The following is a 24,306-nucleotide window of genomic DNA, read 5'->3' on the forward strand; positions in this document are numbered from 1 at the left end:
GATTAACATGCATACATGTGAAATATATATGTATATAGGGGTAACACAGTGGCTCAGTGGTTAGCACTGCAGCCTTGCAACACTGGAGTCCTGGGTTTGAATCCAGGAACAACATCTGCAACGAGTTTGTATGTTCTCCCCGTGTTTTTGTGGATTTCTTCCCATTCTACAAAGACATACTGATAGGGAAAAAAAATAACATTGTGATCCCTATATGGGGCTCACAATCTGCATTTAAAATAAAAGAAAAGAGAAATATATATGTATATGGATTTTTTTTTTTTTTTGCAGAGTTTAAAGGTGACAAATCGATGATTAAATATGGTGACTTCAAAGATGGGAAACTTACTTTGAAAATCCCAACTAAAATTGATTCTTCTTATGTTGTACTGGATAACCCCACTTTTTCCTGCGTTGCTGCGGTTGGAGAACGTTCCACCTCTCTTTTTAGAAGGAAGAAGCCTATCCCATATAGAGGTCATGTTCTCTTATACTTCCGGGTAGTTTGTGCAGAAGACGATACATTTACGGAGTACAGAATTCACCTCTACATGATTCCTGCAATACCCAGTTTAACGGTAATGATTTTGTGCTCAACATTGTATAATGCAGAATATGGTGAAAATACAGCTGATACGGGGAGGGTGCACCATTACTTCAAGGGTTTTAGCATGGGTCCCACTCTATAATGGAAACCTTCAGCAGCAAGTAACCAGTAGCTGTCATTCTAACTTTTTATAATTCAGTAGGGGAGATCACAATGATGGTGTCTCCTAAGCATAGGCCATCAATTTAATTAAAAATCCCCTTTAAGGCTAAGGCCCTTTGTTGCGGAAAAGTAGATTTTTTTATTGTTGCAGATTTTGTTGCCATTTTTGTAAGCTGAGAATGCCTGCAAAAACTGCAGCAAACTCTAAACAAAATAAGCTTGCTTTTATGCAACGTGGGGTCTTAGCTTAAAATTTATTTGCCAGTTCTCTGCCCCACCAATTACAACTGTTTGCATCCTTTAAAGGAGCTCTATCATTGGGAAAAGTCATTTTTGGGTAAGCACATCCTTGCATTGCCTTTAGAAAGGCTATTCCACACCTACCTTTAGTATGTAAAAAGCCTCAGTAGATTTTGAATAAGTCCGCTTTTATTCATATGTTAATGAGCTTCCACTGTGCATCTGAAGTGTCTGTGTGCACTGTCTGCTCCATGTGTATGCACAGCAGAGATGAGTGATCAGCACAGCAGCCTCTGCTATATATACACATAGAACAGACAGTGCACACAGACACTTCAGGTGCACGGTGGAAGCTCCTATCTGTGTGTGCAAGCAGGAAGCAGCAGCAGCCAGTGCTGTACACATACATAGGAAAGAATAGCAGAGGGTGCACGATGAGACTTCTGGGGTGCACCAAGAGGCTAATTAGCATATGAATAAAAGCGGGCTCATTCAAAAACCACTGAGGCGATTTACATACAAAAGGTAGGTGTGAAATAGCCTTTCTAAAGGATGTGCTCATCTAAAAATGACTTTTCCCAATGATAGAGCCCCTTTAATGGGCACCTCTGCACTGATTCTGGTAAGTTGGAATTTCTCTCTCAAGCCCCAACTTTTTCGGAGCAGTCGCTGCTGTTTTCTTTGGTCCCTGATATTAAGGGTGTGACTTAGAGCTCTCTGACACTGTCCAATCAAATGTGGAGACTGTCAGAGCTCAGAAATGGGGCTTGTGTTTGGAGAAGATCCCAGAGTATAATAATAGCAGCAGCTCTGGGAAAGGGGGGGAGGGAGGTTGGGAGCATATAATACTGTATAGGGGCCACTACTTTTTTTAAAGATTTTTTTTTTTTTTGTCCCCATGGAGGATTGAAACAGTGATATTCTGATCTCTGCTGTAATATGCGTGTATCTCAGTGTATAGGAGGCTGTCAGCTGGTGAAGATGCATAGGCTGACAGTTTCCATTCAAGGCAGGATCAACCAGGTATGCGGAGGAACAGCAATGGGGCAGATACCGGGCTGCCGAATAGGAGCAGCGGCACCTCCTGAAAACGTTGCAGGGGGGACCAATCGGGACTCCAATGTATAATATAACCCCTGAGATCTCGCGGTCCTGTTTAACCGCGGCATCTCAGGGGTTAACACCCACAATCGGGTGTTAGAAGACAGTGTCACCCGTTACATACTGCTGACACCTGTAAAGCAGTTTGTGTGTGCACACTATGCTTCCACCACAGTTTGCAGGAAGTCCTACCCGGCAGCGCTGTACTATTAGGGTGGATGTCAGGAAAGGGTTAAAGCGATTTGCTGCAAATTAATTTGGATCAAATCATTAAAGTAAATTTGGTGAATCGACTGAATAAAATTTTTAAAAAAGTTGCTTATCTCTACTGGTCAGCTCTCCTATTCACTTTAATGGAAGAGCGGAAATAGTCCAAGTACATTACTTGGCTGCGCTCAGGTTAAATGTGGAGTGGGAGAAAGGTCTTGTGGTCCTTTAACTTAGACATTAAGGGACAAGATGATACCCATTATATTCTACTTTTTCAATGTCTATTTTTTTACATGATATTCAGAAAAAATTTTTGGATCTTCATATTTAACATGCAATTCCTTGATCATCTATTTCAGTATTGCATTGTGTTGTACTTGTGATATCATCCTATCATCCTCTGGCAGGGTTTAACAGGAATGATAAGTAAGTCTGGGGTCCTCAAGTAAGCTTCCAGCTGCCATGAAAAACCTTACCTATACCCAGTGGCGTAACTACCGCGGAAGCAGTGGGGGCAGCTGCCACAGGGCCCGGGACATTAGGAGGCCCGGTGACAGCCACTACCGCTGCGTTTTTTGTTTTTTTAATAGGCTGTTACTGGCTGGAGTTACTCCAGTCGGTAACGGGCCCTATTTACTTACCGATCCTGGCAAGGACGGGATCGGTAAGTGACACCATGGGCCCCACAAAGACTATTATTATACTCAGGGGTCTTTGCAGACCCCCGAGTATAATGATCGGAGGCCCGGGAGAGGTAAGAAACATAAAAAACACTGTTACTTACCTCTCCACGATCCGGGCATGCTTCAGGCCTAGTCGTCTGACGTCCCATGACCCCGGCCTGCGTCCGGTGTCATGTCATGTCCAACGTCATTGAAGAAGGACGACAGCAGAGGACTGCAGCAGAGTCGGGGGACAGGTAACAGTAGTTTTTTATGTTTTTATTCCCCCGGGTCTCTGATTATTATACTCTGGGGTCTTTTCAGACCAGTCCAGAGTATAATAATTGTTTATTGGTGTCCACAGTGGGACATAATACTGTGTGCAGGGGCCACTAAGGGACATAATACTGTGTGCAGGGGCCACTAAGGGACATAATACTGTGTGCAGGGGCCACTAAGGGACATAATACTGTGTGCAGGGGCCACTAAGGGACATAATACTGTGTGCAGGGGCCACTAAGGGACATAATACTGTGTGCAGGGGCCACTAAGGCACATAATACTGTGTGCAGGGGCCACTAAGGGACATAATACTGTGTGCAGGGGCCACTAAGGGACATAATACTGTGTGCAGGGGCCACTATGGGAAATAATACTGTGTACTGGGGCCACTAAGGGACATAATACTGTGTGCAGGGGCCAGTAAGTGATATAATACTGTGTGCAGGGGCCACTGAGGGACATAATAGAGCGCGCAGGAATGCAGAGGAGGGGGTCGGTCGAGGTCTTTGGCGTCAGTGTCGGTCAGGGGAAGGGGAGGGGCCATGTCAAAAGTTCGCCTCGGGGCCCCACCATTCCTAGTTGTGCCACTGCCCTAACCTATGCAATAAGTAATTGAAAGGTGACAAACCATTTGTCCACCTCAATGTACATTTCTGTTTTATTGCTTATCAGGACTCTTTCTTTTTTTTTCCTAGAATCTCGATGAACAAAAGAGCTGCGATGGCTATAAGAGGATTGTGAAACCTCCCCTCGACAAAAAATTGTATACCAACACAAATTACAGTTTACAGATTGCAGAATACAACTTCTTTGAGCCAAGGCCACAAATATATCCGGAGGTAACAGAATACTGGATATATGAAGTAACGCTGAAAACACAATCTTAAACAATGTCATTATCATTACTATTTTTTGTCAATGTAGCTTCTTGAAAGCTTTTACTCTACATTAATATATAATTTACAGTGAGAACTGCATGGTTTTTATGTATTACTTTAAAGGGATCCTATTATTAAAACGCAATTTTTTGTGACTAACACGTAGGAATAGCCTTAACAAAGGCTATACTTCTCCTACCTTTAGATGTCTTGTCCGCGCCGCCACTCGGTAGAAATCCCGGTTTCATCGGTATGCAAATTAATTCTCTTGCAGCACTGGGGGCGAGCCCCAGTGCTCAAACAGCACTGGGGGCGTCCCCAATGCTGCAAGTGAATTCTCCAGTGCCGCCTCCATCTTCTTCAGGAACGGCCTCTTCACTCGTCTTCTTCCGGTGCTGGGTTTCAAACTTCTAGGCCTCAGGCAGAGCCGACTACGCATACCCGCAACCACAAGAAAAATGGGCGCTTACACAGTAGGCCCGAGGCCTAGAAGTTTGACCCCCCAGCGCCGGAAGAAGACGTGTGAAGAGACCGTTCCTAAAGAAGATGGAGGCGGCACTGGAGAGTTCTCTCGCAGCATTGGGACGCCCCCAGTGCTGCAAGAAAACTCATTTGCATACTGACGAAAACCAGAATTTCTACCAAACGGCGGTGCGGAGAAAACATCTAAAGGTAGAAAAATAGCCTTTCTTAAGGTTAGTCACAAAAAATTGTGTTTTAATGATAGAATCCCTTTAAACCATATCATCAATAGTATTGTTAGTACTATTACACACTTCATGACAGGATGCCCTTTGTTCCTGGCGGCCTACTTACTAGATTGTTCCTGTGTCTACATTATGGACAGGCTCCTGGTTTTAGCTCCTGATATGTTCCTGACATTCATGTTTGTGGTTTGCACTTTTGGTCTGTTCCTTATGTTCATTCTCCAGGTTACAGCTGCTGATATATCATTTTCCACTCTCCTATATTTGGTATTGTCCCTGTCTTGTCATGACTGCTGCCCCCAGCAAAGTGCAATAACCTGATCACTCACTAGATTATTGCATCTTCTTTCACAAGCAATTGTATTTTTTATTTTTTTAGACTTTTTTTTTTTAACCCCATATGGAACATAACTGTGCAAGCTTTCTCTCACTTTATTAATACACTGCACTACTATGTCATTGCCTGTCAATGTTTTAACACCAAGCATCATATCAGGTTCCTGGCCACCATGACAACCCATAAGGCTAAGCTCACAAAAGCTTCATGTCAGTCCTTTGCTCTTATCCTTCATAGGAGTAGAACAACGGACTGTAAAACCAATATAATGATGGACGCATATGAAGGACCTTCCTTTTTCATCCATCATCATTCACTGTAATGTAGTAAACAAGATGGAATCTTTCTTCCTTTCTGTTTCTTAATATTTTAGATGGAAGTTACAATCATACCTGGAGGACTTTATCTTCCATCTGCAAAGTATACACACAAGGCCCAAGAAGCTTCCACCTCGTGTTGTACATTACACTCAATGATGGTGGATGCAGACAGAATGTGCTTCATCTGCATTCAGTCTTAGGATCAGAACAATGGACTAAAAACCATGAGCAATGACCTGAAATTATGCGGTTGTGAACTTAGCCCAAGAAAACTCAGTAATTTGTACTGAGTACAAAGACAGTCAAAACCCCCCAAAAAGTGCCTGCCATATTATCATCATCTCCATTATAAGGCACCCAACGGATGCCAGAGCAGACCTTGTAGAAATACATTGTAGAAGAGATGCATTGCTTATGTGTTTATTTCTTGCATTGTTTCTTGTAGACCTTGCAGTTCATAGTCCATAAAGAAATGGAGCTTTTTTCCTTCACGGAGATCAACATTAAAAAAAGAGCAATCACAAAAGATACAATGTCAATTACATTAAGCTTTGAGGAGAATAGGAACTCAGAGTCAGAAACTGTGTGGAGAGGAACGCTGACAAGAGGTAACACATTCACGTTGTCCATAGAGCCGTCCCCTCTGTATAGAATCCTTGTCTAGCTATGTCCATTGCCAGTGGCGTAACTAGGAACAGCGGGGCCCCGTGGCAAACTTTTGACATGGCTCCCCCCTTCCTGACCGACACCGAAGACCCCGACTGACCCCCCCGCCACATTCCTGCGCATTCTTTTCTGCCCCATTACACAGTATTATGCCCCATAGTGGCCCCCGTACACAGTATTATGCCCCATAGTGGCCGCAGCACACAGTATTATGCCCCATAGTGGCCCCTGTACACAGTATTATGTCCCATAGTGGCCCCAGCACACAGTATTATATCCCATAGTGGCCCCAGCACACAGTATTATGCCCCATAGTGGCCCCAGCACACAGTATTATGCCCCATAGTGGCCCCTGCACACAGTATTATGTCCCATAGTGGCCCCAGCACACAGTATTATGTCCCCATAGTGGCCCCTGCACACAGTATTATGCCCCATAGTGGCCCCAGCACACAGTATTATGCCCCATAGTGGCCCCTGCACACAGTATTATGCCCCATAGTGGCCCCTGCACACAGTATTATGCCCCATAGTGGCCCCTGCACACAATATTATGCCCCATAGTGGCTCCAGCACACAGTATTATGTCCCCATAGTGGCCCCTGCACACAGTATTATGTCCCCATAGTGGCCCCAGCACACAGTATTATGCCCCATAGTGGCCCCAGCACACAGTATTATGCCCCATAGTGCCCCCTGCACACAGTATTATGCCTCATAGTGGCCCCTGCACACAGTATTTTGTCCCCATAGTGGCCCCAGCACACAGTATTATGCCCCATAGTGGCCCCTGCACACAGTATTATACCCCATAGTGCCCCCTGCACACAGTATTATACCCCATAGTGCCCCCTGCACACAGTATTATGTCCCCATAGTGGCCCCAGCACACAGTATTATGTCCCCATAGTGGCCCCAGCACACAGTATTATACCCCATAGTGGCCCCACCACACAGTATTATGCCCCATAGTGGCCCCAGCACACAGTATTATGCCTCATAGTGGCCCCAGCACACAGTATTATGCCCCATAGTGGCTCCTGCACACAGTATTATGCCCCATAGTGGCCCCTGCACACAGTATTATGCCCCATAGTGGCCCCAGCACACAGTATTATGTCCCATTGTGGCCCCTGCACATACTATTATGCCCCATTGTGGCCCCCGCACATGGAATTATGCCCCATAATGAACACCCATGAACAATTATTATACTCTGGGGTCTTTTCAGACCCCAGAGTATAATAATCGGAGACAATAATCGGAGAGGGATACAAACATAAAAAAACACTGTTACTTACCTATCTCCGGCTCCGCTGCAGTCTTCGGTGGTGTTGGCCATCTTTAATGACGTACGGACGTCACATGACCCAAGACACAGGTCCCAGTCAAGTGACGTCAGGGACGTCACACAACTAGGCCCGATGCCTGTATGGAGCGTGGAGAGGTAAGTAACGGTGTTATGTTCGCTCACCTCTCCCAGACCTCCGATCATTATACTTGGGGGGTCTGAAAAGACCCCAGAGTATAATGATAGTGCTTGTGGGGCCCACAGCGTCACTTACCGATCCCAGCCCCTGCCAGGATCAGTATGTAAATAGGGCCCGTTACTCCAGCCAGGGGTAGCGGCTGTCACCGGGCCCCTAATGTCCCTGGCCCTATAGCAGCCGCTACCCAGGTAGTTACGCGACTGTCCATGGCGCAATCATAGAACAGTTCTAGTAAGAACCAGCATTACTGTGGAAAATATAGAGTACAAGATCCCAGTGTCGGCGGTCCGCTTTTGGGTGGGGTTGAAGGAGGTCCAGTGGGGAAGCCCCATGTCAAAAGTTTGCCACTGGTCCCCGCCATTCCTAGTTACACAAAAAATTTTTTATCAATAATATCACAAGTTTATTAAATACATAGAAACGTTTTTTTAAAATTCATGTTGTTAAAACAACAAGAAGAGAGGAAATGTTGGCTATGAATGTATGATTATATTTATATTATAGGCTTGAGTTTTTTATGTGCCGTTGGATGAATCAGATGTGAGCATGCTTGTGATTACGTGCATTATCGCGAGATTTGGGATCTAGTGAGCTGGGGAACCATAATGGCGCCACTATCATGTAGGTGATTATGTACAGGTGGTTATTCCCTTTATATGGATCCAGCTCTGTGCCCTCCACTGTGCAGCCCCCTGACAAAGCGGAGGCGAAACGCGAGTAGGGGCTGCAGGTGGAGGTCACGGTGCTTCTATGTGTAAGTTTGGGGACCATATGTGGTGAGAATTATTATGATAGTGTGATTGTGATTTATTTATGTAGAAGCCCCGTGATCCTGCTTCTCTTCATGTTGTTTAACAACATGAATTTTTTTTTATTATTTGTATTGAATAAACGTGATAATTTTGATTGAAAAAAAATAGTGTCTGGATATTTATTATTAATGGGGATATTCCTGATGGGTTTGTGTATTGCTTTTGGTTAGGGGTAGTTTCCTATGTAGATATACCTAGGTTATTTGATTTGTAGGTTTTATAAGAAGTGAATACTATACTATTATATCCAAGCTACAGACTATGGCCTTGTACTTCTATACCTCACCTAAAATGATCCCTTTTTTTTTTACTCTGGTCTGTGTGTTACTTTTATTAGCAGATATAGAAGAACGGACAAGAGAAGCTGCCCTGAGAGGTAACACTGTTGTATTTTATGCTTGTTGGGTCACTGTCTTTTCTGGAATATTGGGCCTTAGCCTAAAAGTGAGAAACAGAATAGAACCAAAACCAATTATTAGTTCCCCCTATATTAGCAAGGAGAACCTGGACAAAACAGCAGCCAAATAAAAATGGAGGAAATTTATTAAGAACTAGCAGGAGGACCTGGCTTTGCACAGGTATTTAATTTTTTGTTTGCATAAGCTTCATGTGATCATATGTATCTCAGTATGGATATCATTTAAAAATCTGCCATCAGTTGTTACCTGGAGTAAGGTTCTGCCACATCTTTACATACCCAGCTGTGCTACTTCTCTGCATAGGCACAGCATACCCAGCTGTGCTACATCTCTGCATAGGCACAGAATATCCAGCTCTACTACTTCTCTACATACGTACAGCATACCCAGCTCTACTACTTCTCTACATATGTACAGCATACCCACCTCTGCTACTGCTCTGCATAGGCACAGCATACTCAGCTCTGCTACATCTCTGCATACGCACAGCACACCCAGCTCTGCTACATCTCTGCATAGGCACAGCATACCCAGCTCTACTACATCTCTGCATACACGCAGCATACACCAAGAAAAATGGGGTTAAGCATGACACTCAGCATAATAAACCGGTACAATTGGAGCAGAGACATAACTGTGTTGTTGCAAACTAGTGAAACAATGCAACAAAAATCATCTGGGTGTAGACGTGTAACCACCTGACTTGTCTTATTTATCTACAGATATGTGCATGTGCTTCAGCTCTGGATCACTGCCCAACAATGCTCCTTTAGCTCTCATTGACATTTTATTTAACCTCTGCCTGTGTCATGGCTGTCTGAAGCCAAATCTCTCAAACCAGTCCCCACCCCCAATGCACTTGCTGGATAATTTATAGATCTAGAGAAAAATTATCTACTCATTGCTTCATTGGTTTGTGACTACATACATATAACAGACCTTTATGCTACTGACTGTCGATATACCAGATATTGTGTAGCATTGCCTAGTGTAATAGTCTGTTCATGTACATGGCTGATGACAGTGGTGGGGATGACTTACTATGTGTGTAATATTCTGGTATTTGTAGGAGAATCTTCTAAGCATGCTTTGGATAAATATCATTCAAAACTAGTAGAAAGAGTCAAGAGTATCAAGCCTGTTCTGGATGACCTGAAGAGTCAGGATCTTCTAACAAATCAAGCCTTCAGTACCGTGACAAGTGCCAAAACAACTGAAGATCAAATGAGAGAGCTCCTTACAATTGTGCGTGGTTGGGGCTGTGGAAACAAGAATAAGGTCTGGGGGATTCTGAAGAAACACAATGAACCAGTCATCAAAGAGATAGAGAAGTGGAACTGAGAGCACAATGCCCATCAGTTTCAGGTGATGATGACCCAGGACATCAGGTGATAATTGATAATCCTTCTGTAGAGCACACTGGTACTATAGAATTATGCCTGTTTCACATCTGTGTTTGGTAATCCGTTCAGGGAGACCCCTTCCCGATCGGGATACCGAATGCATTGGCAAGTGGAGAGTATATGAGAACACACTGACCCCTTAGATTATAATGGGGTCCGTGTGCTTTATGCGCGGTGTCCGCACGGAACATGCGGACAGAAAAGTACTTCATGATCTACTTTTATGTCTGCATGACTCTGGCGGGCAGGGCATGGAAAGCACACGGACCTCATGATAATCTATGGGGTCCATTTGCTTTCTCTGCTTACCACTTGCCAATGCGTTTGGTATTCCGTTTGGGAGGTCTCCATGCGGACTCCCCAAACGGATTACCAAATGCAGATGTGAACCAGGCATAAGAGGTAGAAATCATTGAGATGATGTCATAGTCATACATGATATAGCTAATATATAGTATAAACATAATTCATTTTAGGTACATATTCAACAATATTAACATTTCACTGCCCGAAATGAACACTATGAAAGTACAATATATAAAATGTAATGTGTCCTAGGCTAGGCATGATAGGAGAGAAGAGAAAAGAGCTGTGACCCTGTGGGGCATATATACCGGTGCAGTCCTGGGCAATTCCCCTCCCACTCAACTACCACACACAGGGGTGTACACAAGGGGGTGTTTTCACAGTTAAATCCACCCCTTGCTAAGCCTGACCGACCACCGTTTTATTGAACGATGATCATCAGGAAAGTTGACACTTATTGGGGCCCGAGCCATGCCAGTAACCATCGAGCACTTCTATCAATACTGAAAGTGCTCACAGGTGACCGATGAGGTCCAGCTCTTACTGTAGGATTTCCTGCTCCTTCTCTGCACCCGGCACTGTCATTGCTCCATATTAGTGAGCTCCAGGGGGTCCACAGAGCAGCGAATACTGAGAGCATACACACTGCTCACTTTCTGGGCCCTATACTGTGTGGAGGATAGCGACATTATAATGTATGAGGGGTAATAGAGGCATTATACTGTGTTTGAGGGCTCTAAAGGGGACATTATATCATATGGGTGAACCCCCTCTGTAAAATTCTGGGTACAATGCCCTAACTCAGTCAGCAGTTTTCTATCCAACTAATTATTTTTATTAATTAGATTGAGCCCCGCCCAGTGGGTGTGGCTTATCATTTCCATACTCTGCTCCCAGCGTTCAGGCACAGCCATGCACTAGTGCTACTTATTACTGGTAGGATACTGTGTCAGTGGGAATTGTAACCTAATGAGCAGATCACTGCAATTACACCAGTGACATCATTACATTGCACACATCTGATGACATCATACAGAACAGAAATAATATAAAACCTATGTGTATCTAGGGTCACTAACTAAGCAGAGTGCATGATTTGCATCGGTAGGACCGAAAGTACCAGCATAGCACATGCTATGGAGCCCGGCCCCATGCTGATTTTTTTTTTTTTTTTGGAGGGGGGTTTAAATAGGCAGACACCTTCTGGATTATTCCAGTGGCCGATATTGATTTCCCAATCCCCAGTCCTGCCAACACCTTCAGCCTCCAGGGCTGGCGCGTGTTATGAAGCGAGCGGCTGGAGTGGGGATAGCTAAGTGAATATCAAAACATTTCCTGATGTATTAATCCACTAGGTAGCGGCCTAATGTCACTGTAGGAGTCTATAAAGGGGAAACAATTTATGGGGGGCCTGTAAATGGGGCAGTATACTGTATGGAGCCAATAAAGGAGGCAGTATACCATGTATGGGCCAGTATAGGGGAAATATACTGTCTGGGGACAGCCCAGTCAAAATCTTGCTATGGGGCCCAATCTTTCCTCTTGCTCATGTGGATAAGGAATTAACAACTCACTAAATTTAGGTAGTGTGATAGTTCTGGGGTAAGATTCTCCAGGGCTGCAGTGACATCTATACCCCAGAGGGTCACACACAAAAGAATCTTCCATTAATCGCTGTAGGATCTGAGGAGATGGCCTTGGACTGATATAAAATGGTAGGGAATGGGATGTGATATGTGATTGGTGCAGGTTTTATGTAATGGTTCATTATATTTTCTCATTTACATGTTGTCCATATCTTGTCTGTATTATGTATCGTTTGGTAATAAATATCTGTCATCATTTTTCTTTATTCTTTTTTGTTACTTTTGTCTTTACTCCACAAGTTTAAGGCTGAACACAAGGCTTCACTGTGATGGTATCACATCACATAAGACACATGGAGCACGTAGGCCAGTGGCTCACAGGACACATGTATGGTTGAGCGATCGGGGTCAGAAAAGATCGGATTCCGATCGGCGATCGAGTAAATTTAATGATCACGATGATCGGAATTCCGATCCCGATCTTTTCCGGTGGGATCGAGGTCAGAGGTTATCTCAAGATTGGCTCAACTCTATTCATGTATATATCATTACTAGGGTTGACCGATCGGGAAAGATCGGAGCCCGATCGGCGATCGAGCAAATTTCGCGATCGGGATCGGCTGGCAAATGATCAGAAATCGGATTTTAAAATCGATCCTGAAATCTCAAGATCAGCTTAACCCTAGACTCATGTCATAACACAAATCTCACACATAGGACTAATGTCATACACACACCAACCGTGCATGCGTCATCCCACACATGATATACACAAACTGCTAATATCTAGACAAACATGTACCGTAAAGTGTTTTTCTTTCCCTGGCTGTTCAGCTCTTCACTCATTGATGTTAGTCACTTGGGTTTGTGTGGGTTAAAGGGAATGTCTCTACTTGCCATAGTTTTCTGCTATTAGTCGTAAACTCGCCTGTGATTTTCATATGACTGTCTAAAGTGTATTAAAGACTACAATTCCCACAATGCAACTGTTCAGAGCACCATTTATTAGAAGACAGCCCACCCCATTAAGAATTACAATAGAATTATATCTCCCAAAATGACGTACTGTATGACACAAACACTCCATATAACTGCAGCTTTAGGACACTGATCACAGGGGCTAAGGAATTTTTTCGGGTCAGTGTATTATTTGGGTTTCCCAACTTGACTGTAGATTGGATGAACTAGAGTCACCGTCTGATGAATTTCATTCATCCATTTTTGGATGACAAATGGACATTAAAATGAAAAATCCGTTAGACCCCGTGCACACGTCCGATTGTGCCATTCGAGGAGGCATCCAAAAGTCCTATCCTGCTACGTGTCATTGGAACAGAACAGATTAGAAACCACTATAGAAATCAATACATCACAGAGAAAAATATCAGTGCACACTTGGCCTGAACACTCGGTCATACACATTAGGCATTACACATAAATAGAATACAGATGTTAAAAATGGACTGTAAGGCTGGCCTTACACCACAGGAAGTTTAGTCCGCAAATGGTCCGCAATTGTGGGTTCTCAATTGCGGACCATTTGCGGACACATTGGATTCAGTGTGGCCTCTTACACCACCAGATATTTTATCTGTGGTGTGCCATGCCGTGACCGAGGTCTGCACTGAATACCACAGGTCCGCAAAGTCACGGACATCACGGCACGGCACGGCCTGTCCCATAGAATTCTATAGGCGCGTGCGGCTGGACACGGACGTCTGCGGAATGACTTTTTGGAGTGAGGTGTAGTGTTGCTGATCAGCAAATTGTGGACTGCAAAAACCACTACGGTCATGTAAGTCCATTTTTTTTTCAGTGTAGGTTGTGTATGAAGCATTAGGCTAGGTTCACATCTGCGCCGCTCTCTCCACTGGCGGAATCCAAATGATGAAGAGATTGACCACTGTTTTAGCAGTTACACATGGACACCGGTAGAGCCCACTGACTATAATGGGGTCCACTGGGTGTCTGTCGGGTGTCCGGTGTTACATAACTGAAACCGTCGGGGAGGCGATTTTCAAAAGTTTCTGTGGCAAACGGAGACTCCGGCGCAGATGTGACCTTCACCTTATTCTCTAACCAGAATTCCATTAGTTTCCATCAGGCTTTATTTGCTTTCAAGTTTCTTGATAAGAGGTGCGTGATGCTTTCTTAGAGACTTCAGGAGCTGATCCTTGTCTTTATCTCTCCAAGTATTAACAAAAGTGTAAAGCTCTCGCATCTGCTCCTCGGAGGTGCTCTTTCTGTATATTTTGTTATAGGCTTGTTTTGTCAGCAAATCATCCTGAAAAAGATCATCCAGGATCGGAGGCACCAAAGGAACATCTTCTATCAGCGCAGCACGATGTCTGTCCACAAAATGCTTCTCATCTGTAATAAGAATATACAACATGAGAGATTATCTATCTTACATGTTTCCTATCAAGCAGCCGCCATCTATCTGTATGTATAGGCAACGTTCATGATGAAGTTATACACCAGTCACATGTAAATTGTCCACAATGATCTGTATGTGGTGTTACGCTACATTCGCACAACCAAGGTGCAAAATATCTTGCATCCGAGGTGCACCAGTTTTTACTGATCCCCATACATTTTAATGTATGTAGGGGGTTTGTGAAAACTGACAAAAATAGGTCATGGCCTATATGTTGATGATCCTTCAAAATAACCGTCATGTGAATATCCTCCATTCAGGAGTTGAATTTAATGCTGCCATGTAACATCCATTAAAAAAATGCCCATAACACGGCCATTATTTACATTAGAAAACAGCTTTAGCGCTTTCTATCATTCATCACATCTGTTATTACAGAGAATAACCTTCAGGTTTGTTCTCCATCGTGTGGTTCCTGGAGAGAGTCTTACTTATGTTCTTAGCAGATGACCAGGAACAGATGCCATGTGGACATGTGATCTCTGATACTCACAGACTTCACGCCCTCCTTCTATTTTTGGGTCATCTGTGGTTCATCCGTTATTCACGTCTATGAGTAAGGGATCAACCTTTTGTTGTTTTCGCCTAAATATTCTGTACTTTCCATTGTCTGTGGTCCATGAAAAAGGGACTGAACAAGGACGGCAGGTGATCCATAGACGTTAACCCTTTCACTGCCAGGCACGTACACTGTACGTGCTCCCAAGGTGGCACTTCAGTAGCCGAGGACGTACTTAGTACGTCCTCCCTACTAATGCCGATATCTCTGGACTGCATCAACATATCTTGATGCTTTAAAATGCATTTTAAAGAAGAGACTCTCATCTTTAAAATGATACCAGGGACTTGATGATTTTACTTACAGTCTTGGAGGGATTCACTGTTGAAAACACTATTTTGGCATTGAGATCCAACTGCAGATCTCAATTCCCGACAGCATTTCAACAGTGAATTTCTCCAAAACTGTTTTTGATATCATTTTAAAGATGAGATTCTCCTCTTTAAAATGCAATTGAAAGCATCAAGATATATTGATGCAGTCCAAAGATATAGAGCTCCAAAGTGTCCCCTCCCCCTCCTGTCTAAGCAAGCAATTTGCAATCTAAAGAAAGGGAGAGGGACATGGAGCAGCCCAGCAGAGAGAGAGAGACACACACACACAGAAACGATCTCTCTCTCTGCATAACTTATATGTGACAGCAGGAGGGGGGTAGCAGGGACTCTATTGTCCCTATTAACCCTTCTCCTGCCAATCAAAGCGTATACTATACATTTGTCTCTGATTGTCACATACAGTTATAATGTAATTCCCCCCTGAGCTTTACTAGTGGGGTATTCTTATGTTATACCTCCTGAACATAACCAGGAAGTTTATTGGCGCTGTGACCCAGACGTTTACCATTGTCCAGGTCGCAAGCCAAAAAAAAAAAGTCGCACCAAACACTTACACAACATATACATAAAGTCGCAAATAAAGTTTACATTTCACCCAATCCCTGTCCTGTCTATACCTGAGCTTTCTACAGTATAATACGTCTCTAGTGATGTCCGTTACACACTAAAATAATAGTAATAACGATTATCACTAGAGATGAACGTATAGATTGCTAAAATTTTTATAGGGGGATGGAAAATAACATTTTTATGAAAAGTCCTATTTAATTTGCATGCACAAAATGGGATGGCACATTTCTGCGATTTTGGCGATTCTTTAACACCCGCCCCTGTAAATATATACATGTGTGGTATGTATGAACTCCTCACATATTGCAGTTTTATGGACAGTACATTGTGTTTGCAGAAAGGGATTTCTTGAGCCGCACTTTAGTGGCAAATTTGAATTTTTGCGCAATTTTTGCTAGCAATCTCTGTTTGCAGCAAAGTTGAATGAAGGTGGTTGTATATATAAACTATTAAATTGTGTTTTTATATACGGTATGCTGTGTACTCTGAAAAAAGTTAGATTTTGGTATCACAGTCACAGTTTGGTAGGTGCAGTATAGCTTTTTAACATATTAGTGAACAACAGCAAAATCCTGCTTGTCTTCTGTATTCGTGTTTTTGGGAGTCCGAGCTCTTGTTGTAGTTGATGTTTGCGGTACATATAGTATATATACACATTGTATACACCATAAGCTATTATTTTAAAAGTATTTTGTATATGAATGTGAGATTGAACATGAGTTTTAGGTGCAAATATGTGTTTTAGCGTATTTTTTCAAAAAATTATTTGTGTTGGTCGCAAAGTTGCATGAAGGTGGATGTGGCTATCGATGACCCATTAAGACATTTGTAATCTTCAGATTGTCTACTTTCAAAAAATATATAGGGTTTAGGGGTTCACTTACTTTTCATGGTGTGTAATCCCTACATTTTATAGGATGATACTTTTTTAACATTTCCAGCTAAAAAGCAGAATTTTGTTCCTTCCAGTTCTAGCGATTTTCTGAAGACACGTGCATGCGGGTTCAGGCCATAGTGATATGTATGAACTCTGCACATGTTGAACTCTTATTTTTAGGAGATTTGGTGCATTTAATTTTTTGTTTGGTTTCCGCTTTTAACAACTAATATACATTTATTTGCATTTTTTCATAAAACATTCACTTTAAATCAAAATTGCATGAAGGTACCTGTTCGTATACAGTACCAAGTGGCATTCTGACAATGCTGCAGGTGTCTACTTTAAGAAAATATATAGGTATGGGGGGGTTGGATGCTTTTTTAATGTTGCAATTTAGGTTTGATTTGTCCATCTCAAAACTGTGAAAATTGCTCTGGCTACTGGAGGTGCAAAATTTCCAGAGACCCTTGGCAGCGAAAAGGTTAATGGAACTTTTTGGTCCACAAAATGGACCATAACAGACCATGTTTCCAATCTTTTCCCACAGACCAAAGGAGGTCTGCATGTGCCTATTAGAAAGAAATGGGTCCTTTATGAAGGTGAATATCTGTGAATAAGACCATAGGCCACATGCACACAAACAAGTTAATAGCAGAATGTCCGAGCGTCATCTGAGTTCATTTCACCTTCCTATTGATTTCAATGGGGGTTTCGTTGCGTTCTGTTACAAAGTCAGGGAGCAGGATAGGACCAGCTCAATAATCACTGGAACAGAACGGAGCATCAGTGGACTGCGCAGACAGCACAATGGGTCATGTGTATGGGGCCCAAGCCTGGGACCACAATGGACAGCTGCTGAATTTGTGTTAGTGAAGTTTAGTAGCGAGTGTCCTTGAATGTCAGGGTAAGTTCACACAGGGAGCCGGAGGCCGCCTCAGGTTCCGGTCCAAAATAGGGGTAGCTGTGACTGGATGCCGATGCAGTGTACCGCCATCCAGTTGCGCACTCTGCTCCGGATTAGGCCCAAATGAATGGGCCTAGTCGGGAGGGAGTGTCTTCAGGTGAATATCGTGAGATGAATCCGCCTGAAAGAATGAGCACCTCGCTTCTTTTTCTGGGAGCCGCAACAAACGGCTCCCGGAAAAAAAGAACTGACCGGCTCCCATTGATTTCAATGGGAGCCATCTTTTTGATTAGGTTTTTGAGGCGGATACGGCCTCAAAATCCTGGCCAAAAAACCCTGTGTGAACTTACCCTTACTATGACACAAACTACATAAAATTGAATGACTTTTGTTGGTGAACCCTTTCAGGAGTCTCCATGGGTCTCCATAGCCTTTGTATTGCAGGCTACTATACACCACAGATTTTGGTTACATCATATGGATGAGGTTTGATCACATCTCAGCCACTATTCTGTAGAGTTCGCTGTGGTACAATCCATTATATGACTTGTTTTACGCCTTTCCCTTTATTTCCCTATATGACTATGTTTACGAAGACGTCTTATAAGGAGTGTCTTGCCCACTTCTCACCTCTGGAAGTCGCTTCTTGGGCTGTTTCTTGAACTGGCGCTGAAAAATTTGACAAAGAATAAAGAGGTAAGACCACAGAATATCCAACATTACATTGCCGTAAATAAAGTCTTTGGTCATGCCGCAAATTCATTAACCCCTTGGTGAAATCCATCATAGATTTATGTGTCTGGTACCATAAATCTACAGCGCTGATATGATGTGGGCTGAAGTGTGTGTGTTTTTTGTTCGTTTGGGGGATAGGTGTAGCATCCCCACCGATCTGATAGGAATGACTTACCCTATATTCACACAATAGTGTGATGGTCATTTTTTTTAGCAGACATCACACGGCCACATTAATTGACCGTCACATGACAGTCAAAATATAGATCATGCTCTATATTTGTCTTTCACACATCCCTCAGTACACTGCAATGTACTGAGGGATCAATGAAAACAGCCAACCCTCCGGTGCAAAACATATAGACATTTTTCACAGCCGTTGTCACCCACGGCCGTGTGAATGTAGACTTAGGCCTTATTTACATGACCATATCCTTACATGACAGGATCCATTGTTTTCTATTGAGCCTGTGTGTCCGTGAAAACAGACACCGATACCGTATGTCACAGCCGTGAAAAACAGTCTGTCAAAAAAACAGTGTGTGACTGTGTGAATAAAGCCTGAAAACCCTGGAATTCATGAAAACCTATTTCATTGTGAGTATATATTAGTTGTCTCATTGCAAGAATTTCTGTCAATGTTTTAACATGTCAATGAGACATCAAGATCTGTTGTCTCGTTGACATGTTACAACAGCCCTGCCTGTTACTGTCTGATCAAAAATATTTGTGAACCTTCATCAATCATTTTCACTAATTTGAGCAGCTGCCAAGATATTCGTGTTATCACAGGAAAACCAGCCACGTGCCAGCAGCCGCTCTGTACAACACTGTATAGAATGAAGCGGACATGAATGAATGACGAGTACTGCAGCGAGGTATTGTCACCTCTCTGCACCTGAAAGTCTCACATTGCTTATTTCAGTCTCAAAATGCTGCAGTTCTTTTAGTTAGGGTCCGTGTATTTTCCGCGTGGTGTACGCACGAATCATGCGGAGAGAGAACTACTTCATGAACTACTTTCCTCTACGCATGATTCGTGTGGACACCGCGTGGAAAACACACAGACCCCATTATAGTCTATGGGATCCTTGGGCTTTCATAAGCTCACCGCTTGACAATACGTTCGGTATTCCATTCAGGGGGTCCCCATGTGTACTCCCTAAACAGATTACTGAATGCAGATGTGAATCGGGCTTCAGTTTTTATGTCATTGACTCTGCTGTAAAGAGATTACAATGTACGGTAACTATTTTCAGCCCTTCGTTATGATTACAGTTTCCTCATATTTTACCTCTTTACAATAATGAATCCCTTTTTTGCAAAAAAAAAAAAAAAAAAGTTTGCATATGGGCACTATCTTCTGATACCCATAACTTTTTTAGTTTTCAGTTGCCTGAGTTTTTGCAGGGATTGTTTTATTGTGGGGTGAGCTGTAGTTTTCAGTGACACCATTTTGATTATACAATTTTCTCATCACTTTTTTCTTTCTTGGGTAAGATAAGGTGAACAGAAAATTGGGGCATAGTGCATTCTTTTTTTAAGTACCGCAAAGGGACTTGGACATAATATAATTCTACAATATACTGCAATGCTTAAGTAGTGCAGTATATTGTACGTTTAAACATATGCCTGTTAGACCCTGTTTCTGGCAAGCATCCATATAGGACAGCCTGGAGGCCATTGTTAGGCCTCATGGCAACCCATGGTTGTGTTGGGTGGGCAAAGTGGTGAGAGAAGGCGCACTCCCCTCTTTCTCACCAATTCGGGTGTACTGGCAGAATCGGTTATCTCAGAGAGTAGTAATGAGAGTTGGGTATTATACAGCTGGTAGCACTGGCGCGGGCATAGCCCCTGTGTCAGTCCCAGGGCAGTACTATATTATTAAGGCCACCAAGTAAGAAGGGGTTATCAGAGGAGTCTGATGGATGTCATACCGCAGCATTCACCACCCACAGGCTATTATAGGAATTATGGTATGGAATAGCCCATTCTACTATGTTATCCCGTCCTCTTTCCGTGTGGTTTAGGCAGTTTTGTTGCTTTTGTGTCTTTCACTTTCATAGGGAATAATAAGACGGTGTGTATCATGCGGGCGATATACTGTCTTTCTTCTTATATTCATTTTCAATGAACATCTTCTATTTTTAACATAAGCCTCCTACTTGTATCACAAACTAACTCTACAGATGTTCTGATGCATTTCTATTATTGAAATTTTTTATTTCATGTGTTGGTGTAGTGTTTGGCCTCATCAACTGTACCATTTATATATGTAATGTCCTTGTGTTATGTGTCACTAGAACCTGGATGAGACTACATGAGACTCCTGCACCCTGTAAGCTCTGGCACTATGAACTTATACATATAACTTTACTAGGTTTTACTAAACTATACTGAAAGTCATGAGGAGTCTCCAGTCTGCTGCTCACCTCTATACGATGCACCTGCTTCACTGCTCGGCTCCTGGAACGTATAGCCGTCCACTGAAAGATACAAAGAGCAGGAGCGCCAAGGTCAGTCCAGTCATAGTCACTACACACATTACTATAGAGGAATTATATGTGGTGTTACATAGGACTGCGGGTGACATCTACTACATTACCTGTACTCAGAGAGTTATCACTGTGTTATCTGTGGAGTTACATAGGACTGCAGGTGACATCTACTACATTATCTGTACTCAGAGAGTTATCACTGTGTTATCTGTGGAGTTACATAGGACTGCAGGTGACATCTACTACATTATCTGTACTCAGAGCGTTATCACTGTGTTATCTGTGGTGTTACATAGGACTGCCGGTGACATTTACTACATTATCTGTACTCAGAGAGTTATCACTGTGTTATCTGTGGTGTTACATAGGACTGCAGGTGACATCTACTACATTATCTGTACTCAGGGAGTTATCCTTGTGTATTTTCTGTGGTGTTACATAGGACTGCAGGTGACATCTACTACATTATCTGTATATAGAGCGTTATCACTGTGTTATCTGTGGTGTTACATAGGACTGCCGGTGACATCTACTACATTATCTGTACTCAGAGAGTTATCACTGTGTTATCTGTGGTGTTACATAGGACTGCATGTGACATCTACTACATTATCTGTACTCAGAGAGTTATCCTTGTGTGTTATCTGTGGTGTTACATAGGACTGCAGGTGACATCTACTACATTATCTGTACTTAGAGATTTATCACTGTGTTATCTGTGGTGTTACATAGGACTGCGGGTGACATCTACTACATTATCTGTACTCAGAGAGTTATCACTGTGTTATCTGTGGTGTTACATAGGACTGCATGTGACATCTACTACATTATCTGTACTCAGAGAGTTATCCTTGTGTGTTATCTGTGGTGTTACATAGGACTGCAGGTGACATCTACTACATTATCTGTACTTAGAGATTTATCACTGTGTTATCTGTGGTGTTACATAGGACTGCGGGTGACATCTACTACATTATCTGTACTCAGAGAGTTATCACTGTGTTATCTGTGGTGTTACATAGGACTGCAGGTGACATCTACTACATTATCTGTACTCATAGAGTTATCACTGTGTTATCTGTGGTGTTACATAGGACTGCAGGTGACATCTACTACATTATCTGTACTCAGAGAGTTATCACTGTGTTATCTGTGGTGTTACATAGGACTGCAGGTGACATCTACTACATTATCTGTACTCAGAGATTTATCACTGTGATATCTGTGGTGTTACATAGGACTGCAGGTGATATCTACTACATTATCTGTACTCAGAGAGTTATCACTGTGTTATCTGTGGTGATACATAGGACTGCAGGTGACATCTACTACATTACCTGTACTCAGAGAGTTATCACTGTGTTATCTGTGGTGTTACATAGGACTGCAGGTGACATCTACTACATTATCTGTATATAGAGAGTTATCACTGTGTTATCTGTGGTGTTACATAGGACTGCAGGTGACATCTACTACATTATCTGTACTCAGAGATTTATCACTGTGATATCTGTGGTGTTACATAGGACTGCAGGTGATATCTACTACATTATCTGTACTCAGAGATTTATCACTGTGTTATCTGTGGTGTTACATAGGACTGCAGGTGACATCTACTATTATACTATATACATATACTATTATCTGTACACTGGCACAGCTCTGCTACATCTGCAGTTATACTACCCTTCAGGTACTGTTACATTATCTCTATATGTCTTCTATAGTTGGTCGTACATGGTTTCTGGATCTTACCTGTCTTTAGGGCGTCCATAAGCTTTGCGGCTTCTTCTCTCGCATTTATGGCCTCCAGCACAGTCAGGGTGACTTCTATCCCATAGGATTCTGTGTAGTTCTGTATGATGAGTCTGGCCACATCCACATGTTCCGCCTTCTCCAGCATACCTCCGGGGATCTTGCTGAATCCTTCCTTGACATCTAAGTCTTCTAACTTGAACTTAAACTCCTTAAATGCGGTTTCTCTCAGGCTCTTCAGCGCTCTGAGCAGGACATCTCGCACCGTCTTCCCCATCTGCTAATAAGCTGCGACTCTACAGGTTATCTCGTCCCTCTGCACCGGGTTTTGAACCGAACAGAAAGTGAAAGAAGATTTTGTTGCAGTTTCCTGTTATTTTTTTTCTTCTCAATTCCCGCCTTCTTCTTCCTCTGACTGTCGTTTCTTGTACACAGAAGAGAGGAGAAGCTATAGGGGCTGATACACAGTATAGAGGGTTTTATACAGTACAGAGGGTGAAATACAGAACAGGGAGTGATATACAGTACAGCATGGTCACTTTAACCATAAGGCCACAATACACTTGTACCAGGCCCTCTGGTAGTGGGGGCCCCTTTTGAACAGCGGGACAGTCCTTCATTTGTTGTCTACTGTCGTGGTCAGTGGGTCTGAGCTACCCCAACTCATTGGTGTCCTCTGAACGGCGATGAGTTGAAGCCAGTGATGAAGTAGTTAGTTTTCCGCTTCACCACCCGGCCGCTGTCTTTGCTCTCAGTGTCCTAGGAGCAGAAGTCAATATGTAGCGACGTCACTTACATTACACCTGTTACTCCTTAAAGACTCCAGGACCAGAGAGTTGGGGACACAAAAACTGTGGAGGCAACTTGGAAGGGGGTCGGGGACAAATGAAACTGTGGGGGCAACCTGAGAGTGAAGCTATGGGAACAACCTAGGGGGTGGGAGGACTTGATACTGTCAGGGCAACCTGGGGTAAGAACATGATACTGAGGGGCAATCTGAGTGGGACATGTCATTGTGGCTGGACATGATACTAAGGGGGAAACCAGAGGGGGGCATGACACGGTGGTAGCAACTTGGGGGGCTGACACAGTGGGGGGGGGGGGTCATGAATTTGTGGGGTAAATATGGAGGGGGGACATGAATCTGTAAGGGGCAACCTAGAGGGAGGCATTATAAGGGGCATATTGTATGGGGCCACTATGGAGCCATTATATTGTGTGAAAGCCACTAAATGGCATTATACTACGGTATGTGGGGGCCATTGAGGTAGCATTAGAATTTGCGCAGGTCAGGTATTTCTAGGGGGGGGGGCACTTCTGAAATCTTTGCACATGCCCCACCAATGTGTTAAAATGGCCCTGCAATACTGGGATCGGTATACAGTGAAGGGGATGGTATACACAATAAGGGTTTATATACAGTATAAGCTTAATATACAATATAGGGGTTGATATATAGTAGGCTATTAGAGATGAGCGAGTACTGTTTGGATCAGCCGATCCGA

General features: G+C 43.1%; 2 protein-coding genes across 4 annotated transcripts in view; one reads left to right on the top strand and one right to left on the bottom strand.

The window, feature by feature from the left end:
* Nucleotides 1-523: 523 nt before the first annotated feature.
* On the top strand, nucleotides 524-10,295 carry LOC142217584 (NACHT, LRR and PYD domains-containing protein 1b allele 2-like). Its single transcript, XM_075285883.1, has 5 exons — nucleotides 524-578; nucleotides 3,900-4,043; nucleotides 5,892-6,054; nucleotides 8,752-8,790; nucleotides 9,903-10,295. The coding sequence occupies exons 1-5, from the start codon at nucleotides 552-554 to the stop codon at nucleotides 10,172-10,174; spliced, it is 645 nt and encodes a 214-aa protein (XP_075141984.1). The 5' UTR covers nucleotides 524-551; the 3' UTR covers nucleotides 10,175-10,295.
* Nucleotides 10,296-13,124: 2,829 nt separating this feature from the next.
* The window catches only part of LOC142217585 (apoptosis-associated speck-like protein containing a CARD), an 80,486-nt gene continuing 69,304 nt past the window's right edge, over nucleotides 13,125-24,306 (bottom strand). The window contains exons 2-5 of one of the 3 annotated variants that reach the window (XM_075285885.1): nucleotides 22,802-23,117; nucleotides 20,981-21,034; nucleotides 18,444-18,482; nucleotides 13,125-14,498 (exon numbers count right to left, since the gene is read on the bottom strand). In XM_075285885.1, coding sequence (XP_075141986.1) covers nucleotides 14,236-14,498; nucleotides 18,444-18,482; nucleotides 20,981-21,034; nucleotides 22,802-23,078 — 633 coding nt within the window. In that variant the 5' untranslated portion in view covers nucleotides 23,079-23,117 and the 3' untranslated portion in view covers nucleotides 13,125-14,235. Of the gene's footprint in view, nucleotides 14,499-18,443; nucleotides 18,483-20,980; nucleotides 21,035-22,801; nucleotides 23,135-24,306 lie in introns of those variants that run through there. The other 2 variants (XM_075285884.1, XM_075285886.1) reach the window with 2 other exon arrangements.

This window comes from Leptodactylus fuscus, chromosome 8 (assembly GCF_031893055.1).
Source record: "Leptodactylus fuscus isolate aLepFus1 chromosome 8, aLepFus1.hap2, whole genome shotgun sequence".
Classification (NCBI taxonomy): Eukaryota; Metazoa; Chordata; class Amphibia; order Anura; family Leptodactylidae; genus Leptodactylus; species Leptodactylus fuscus.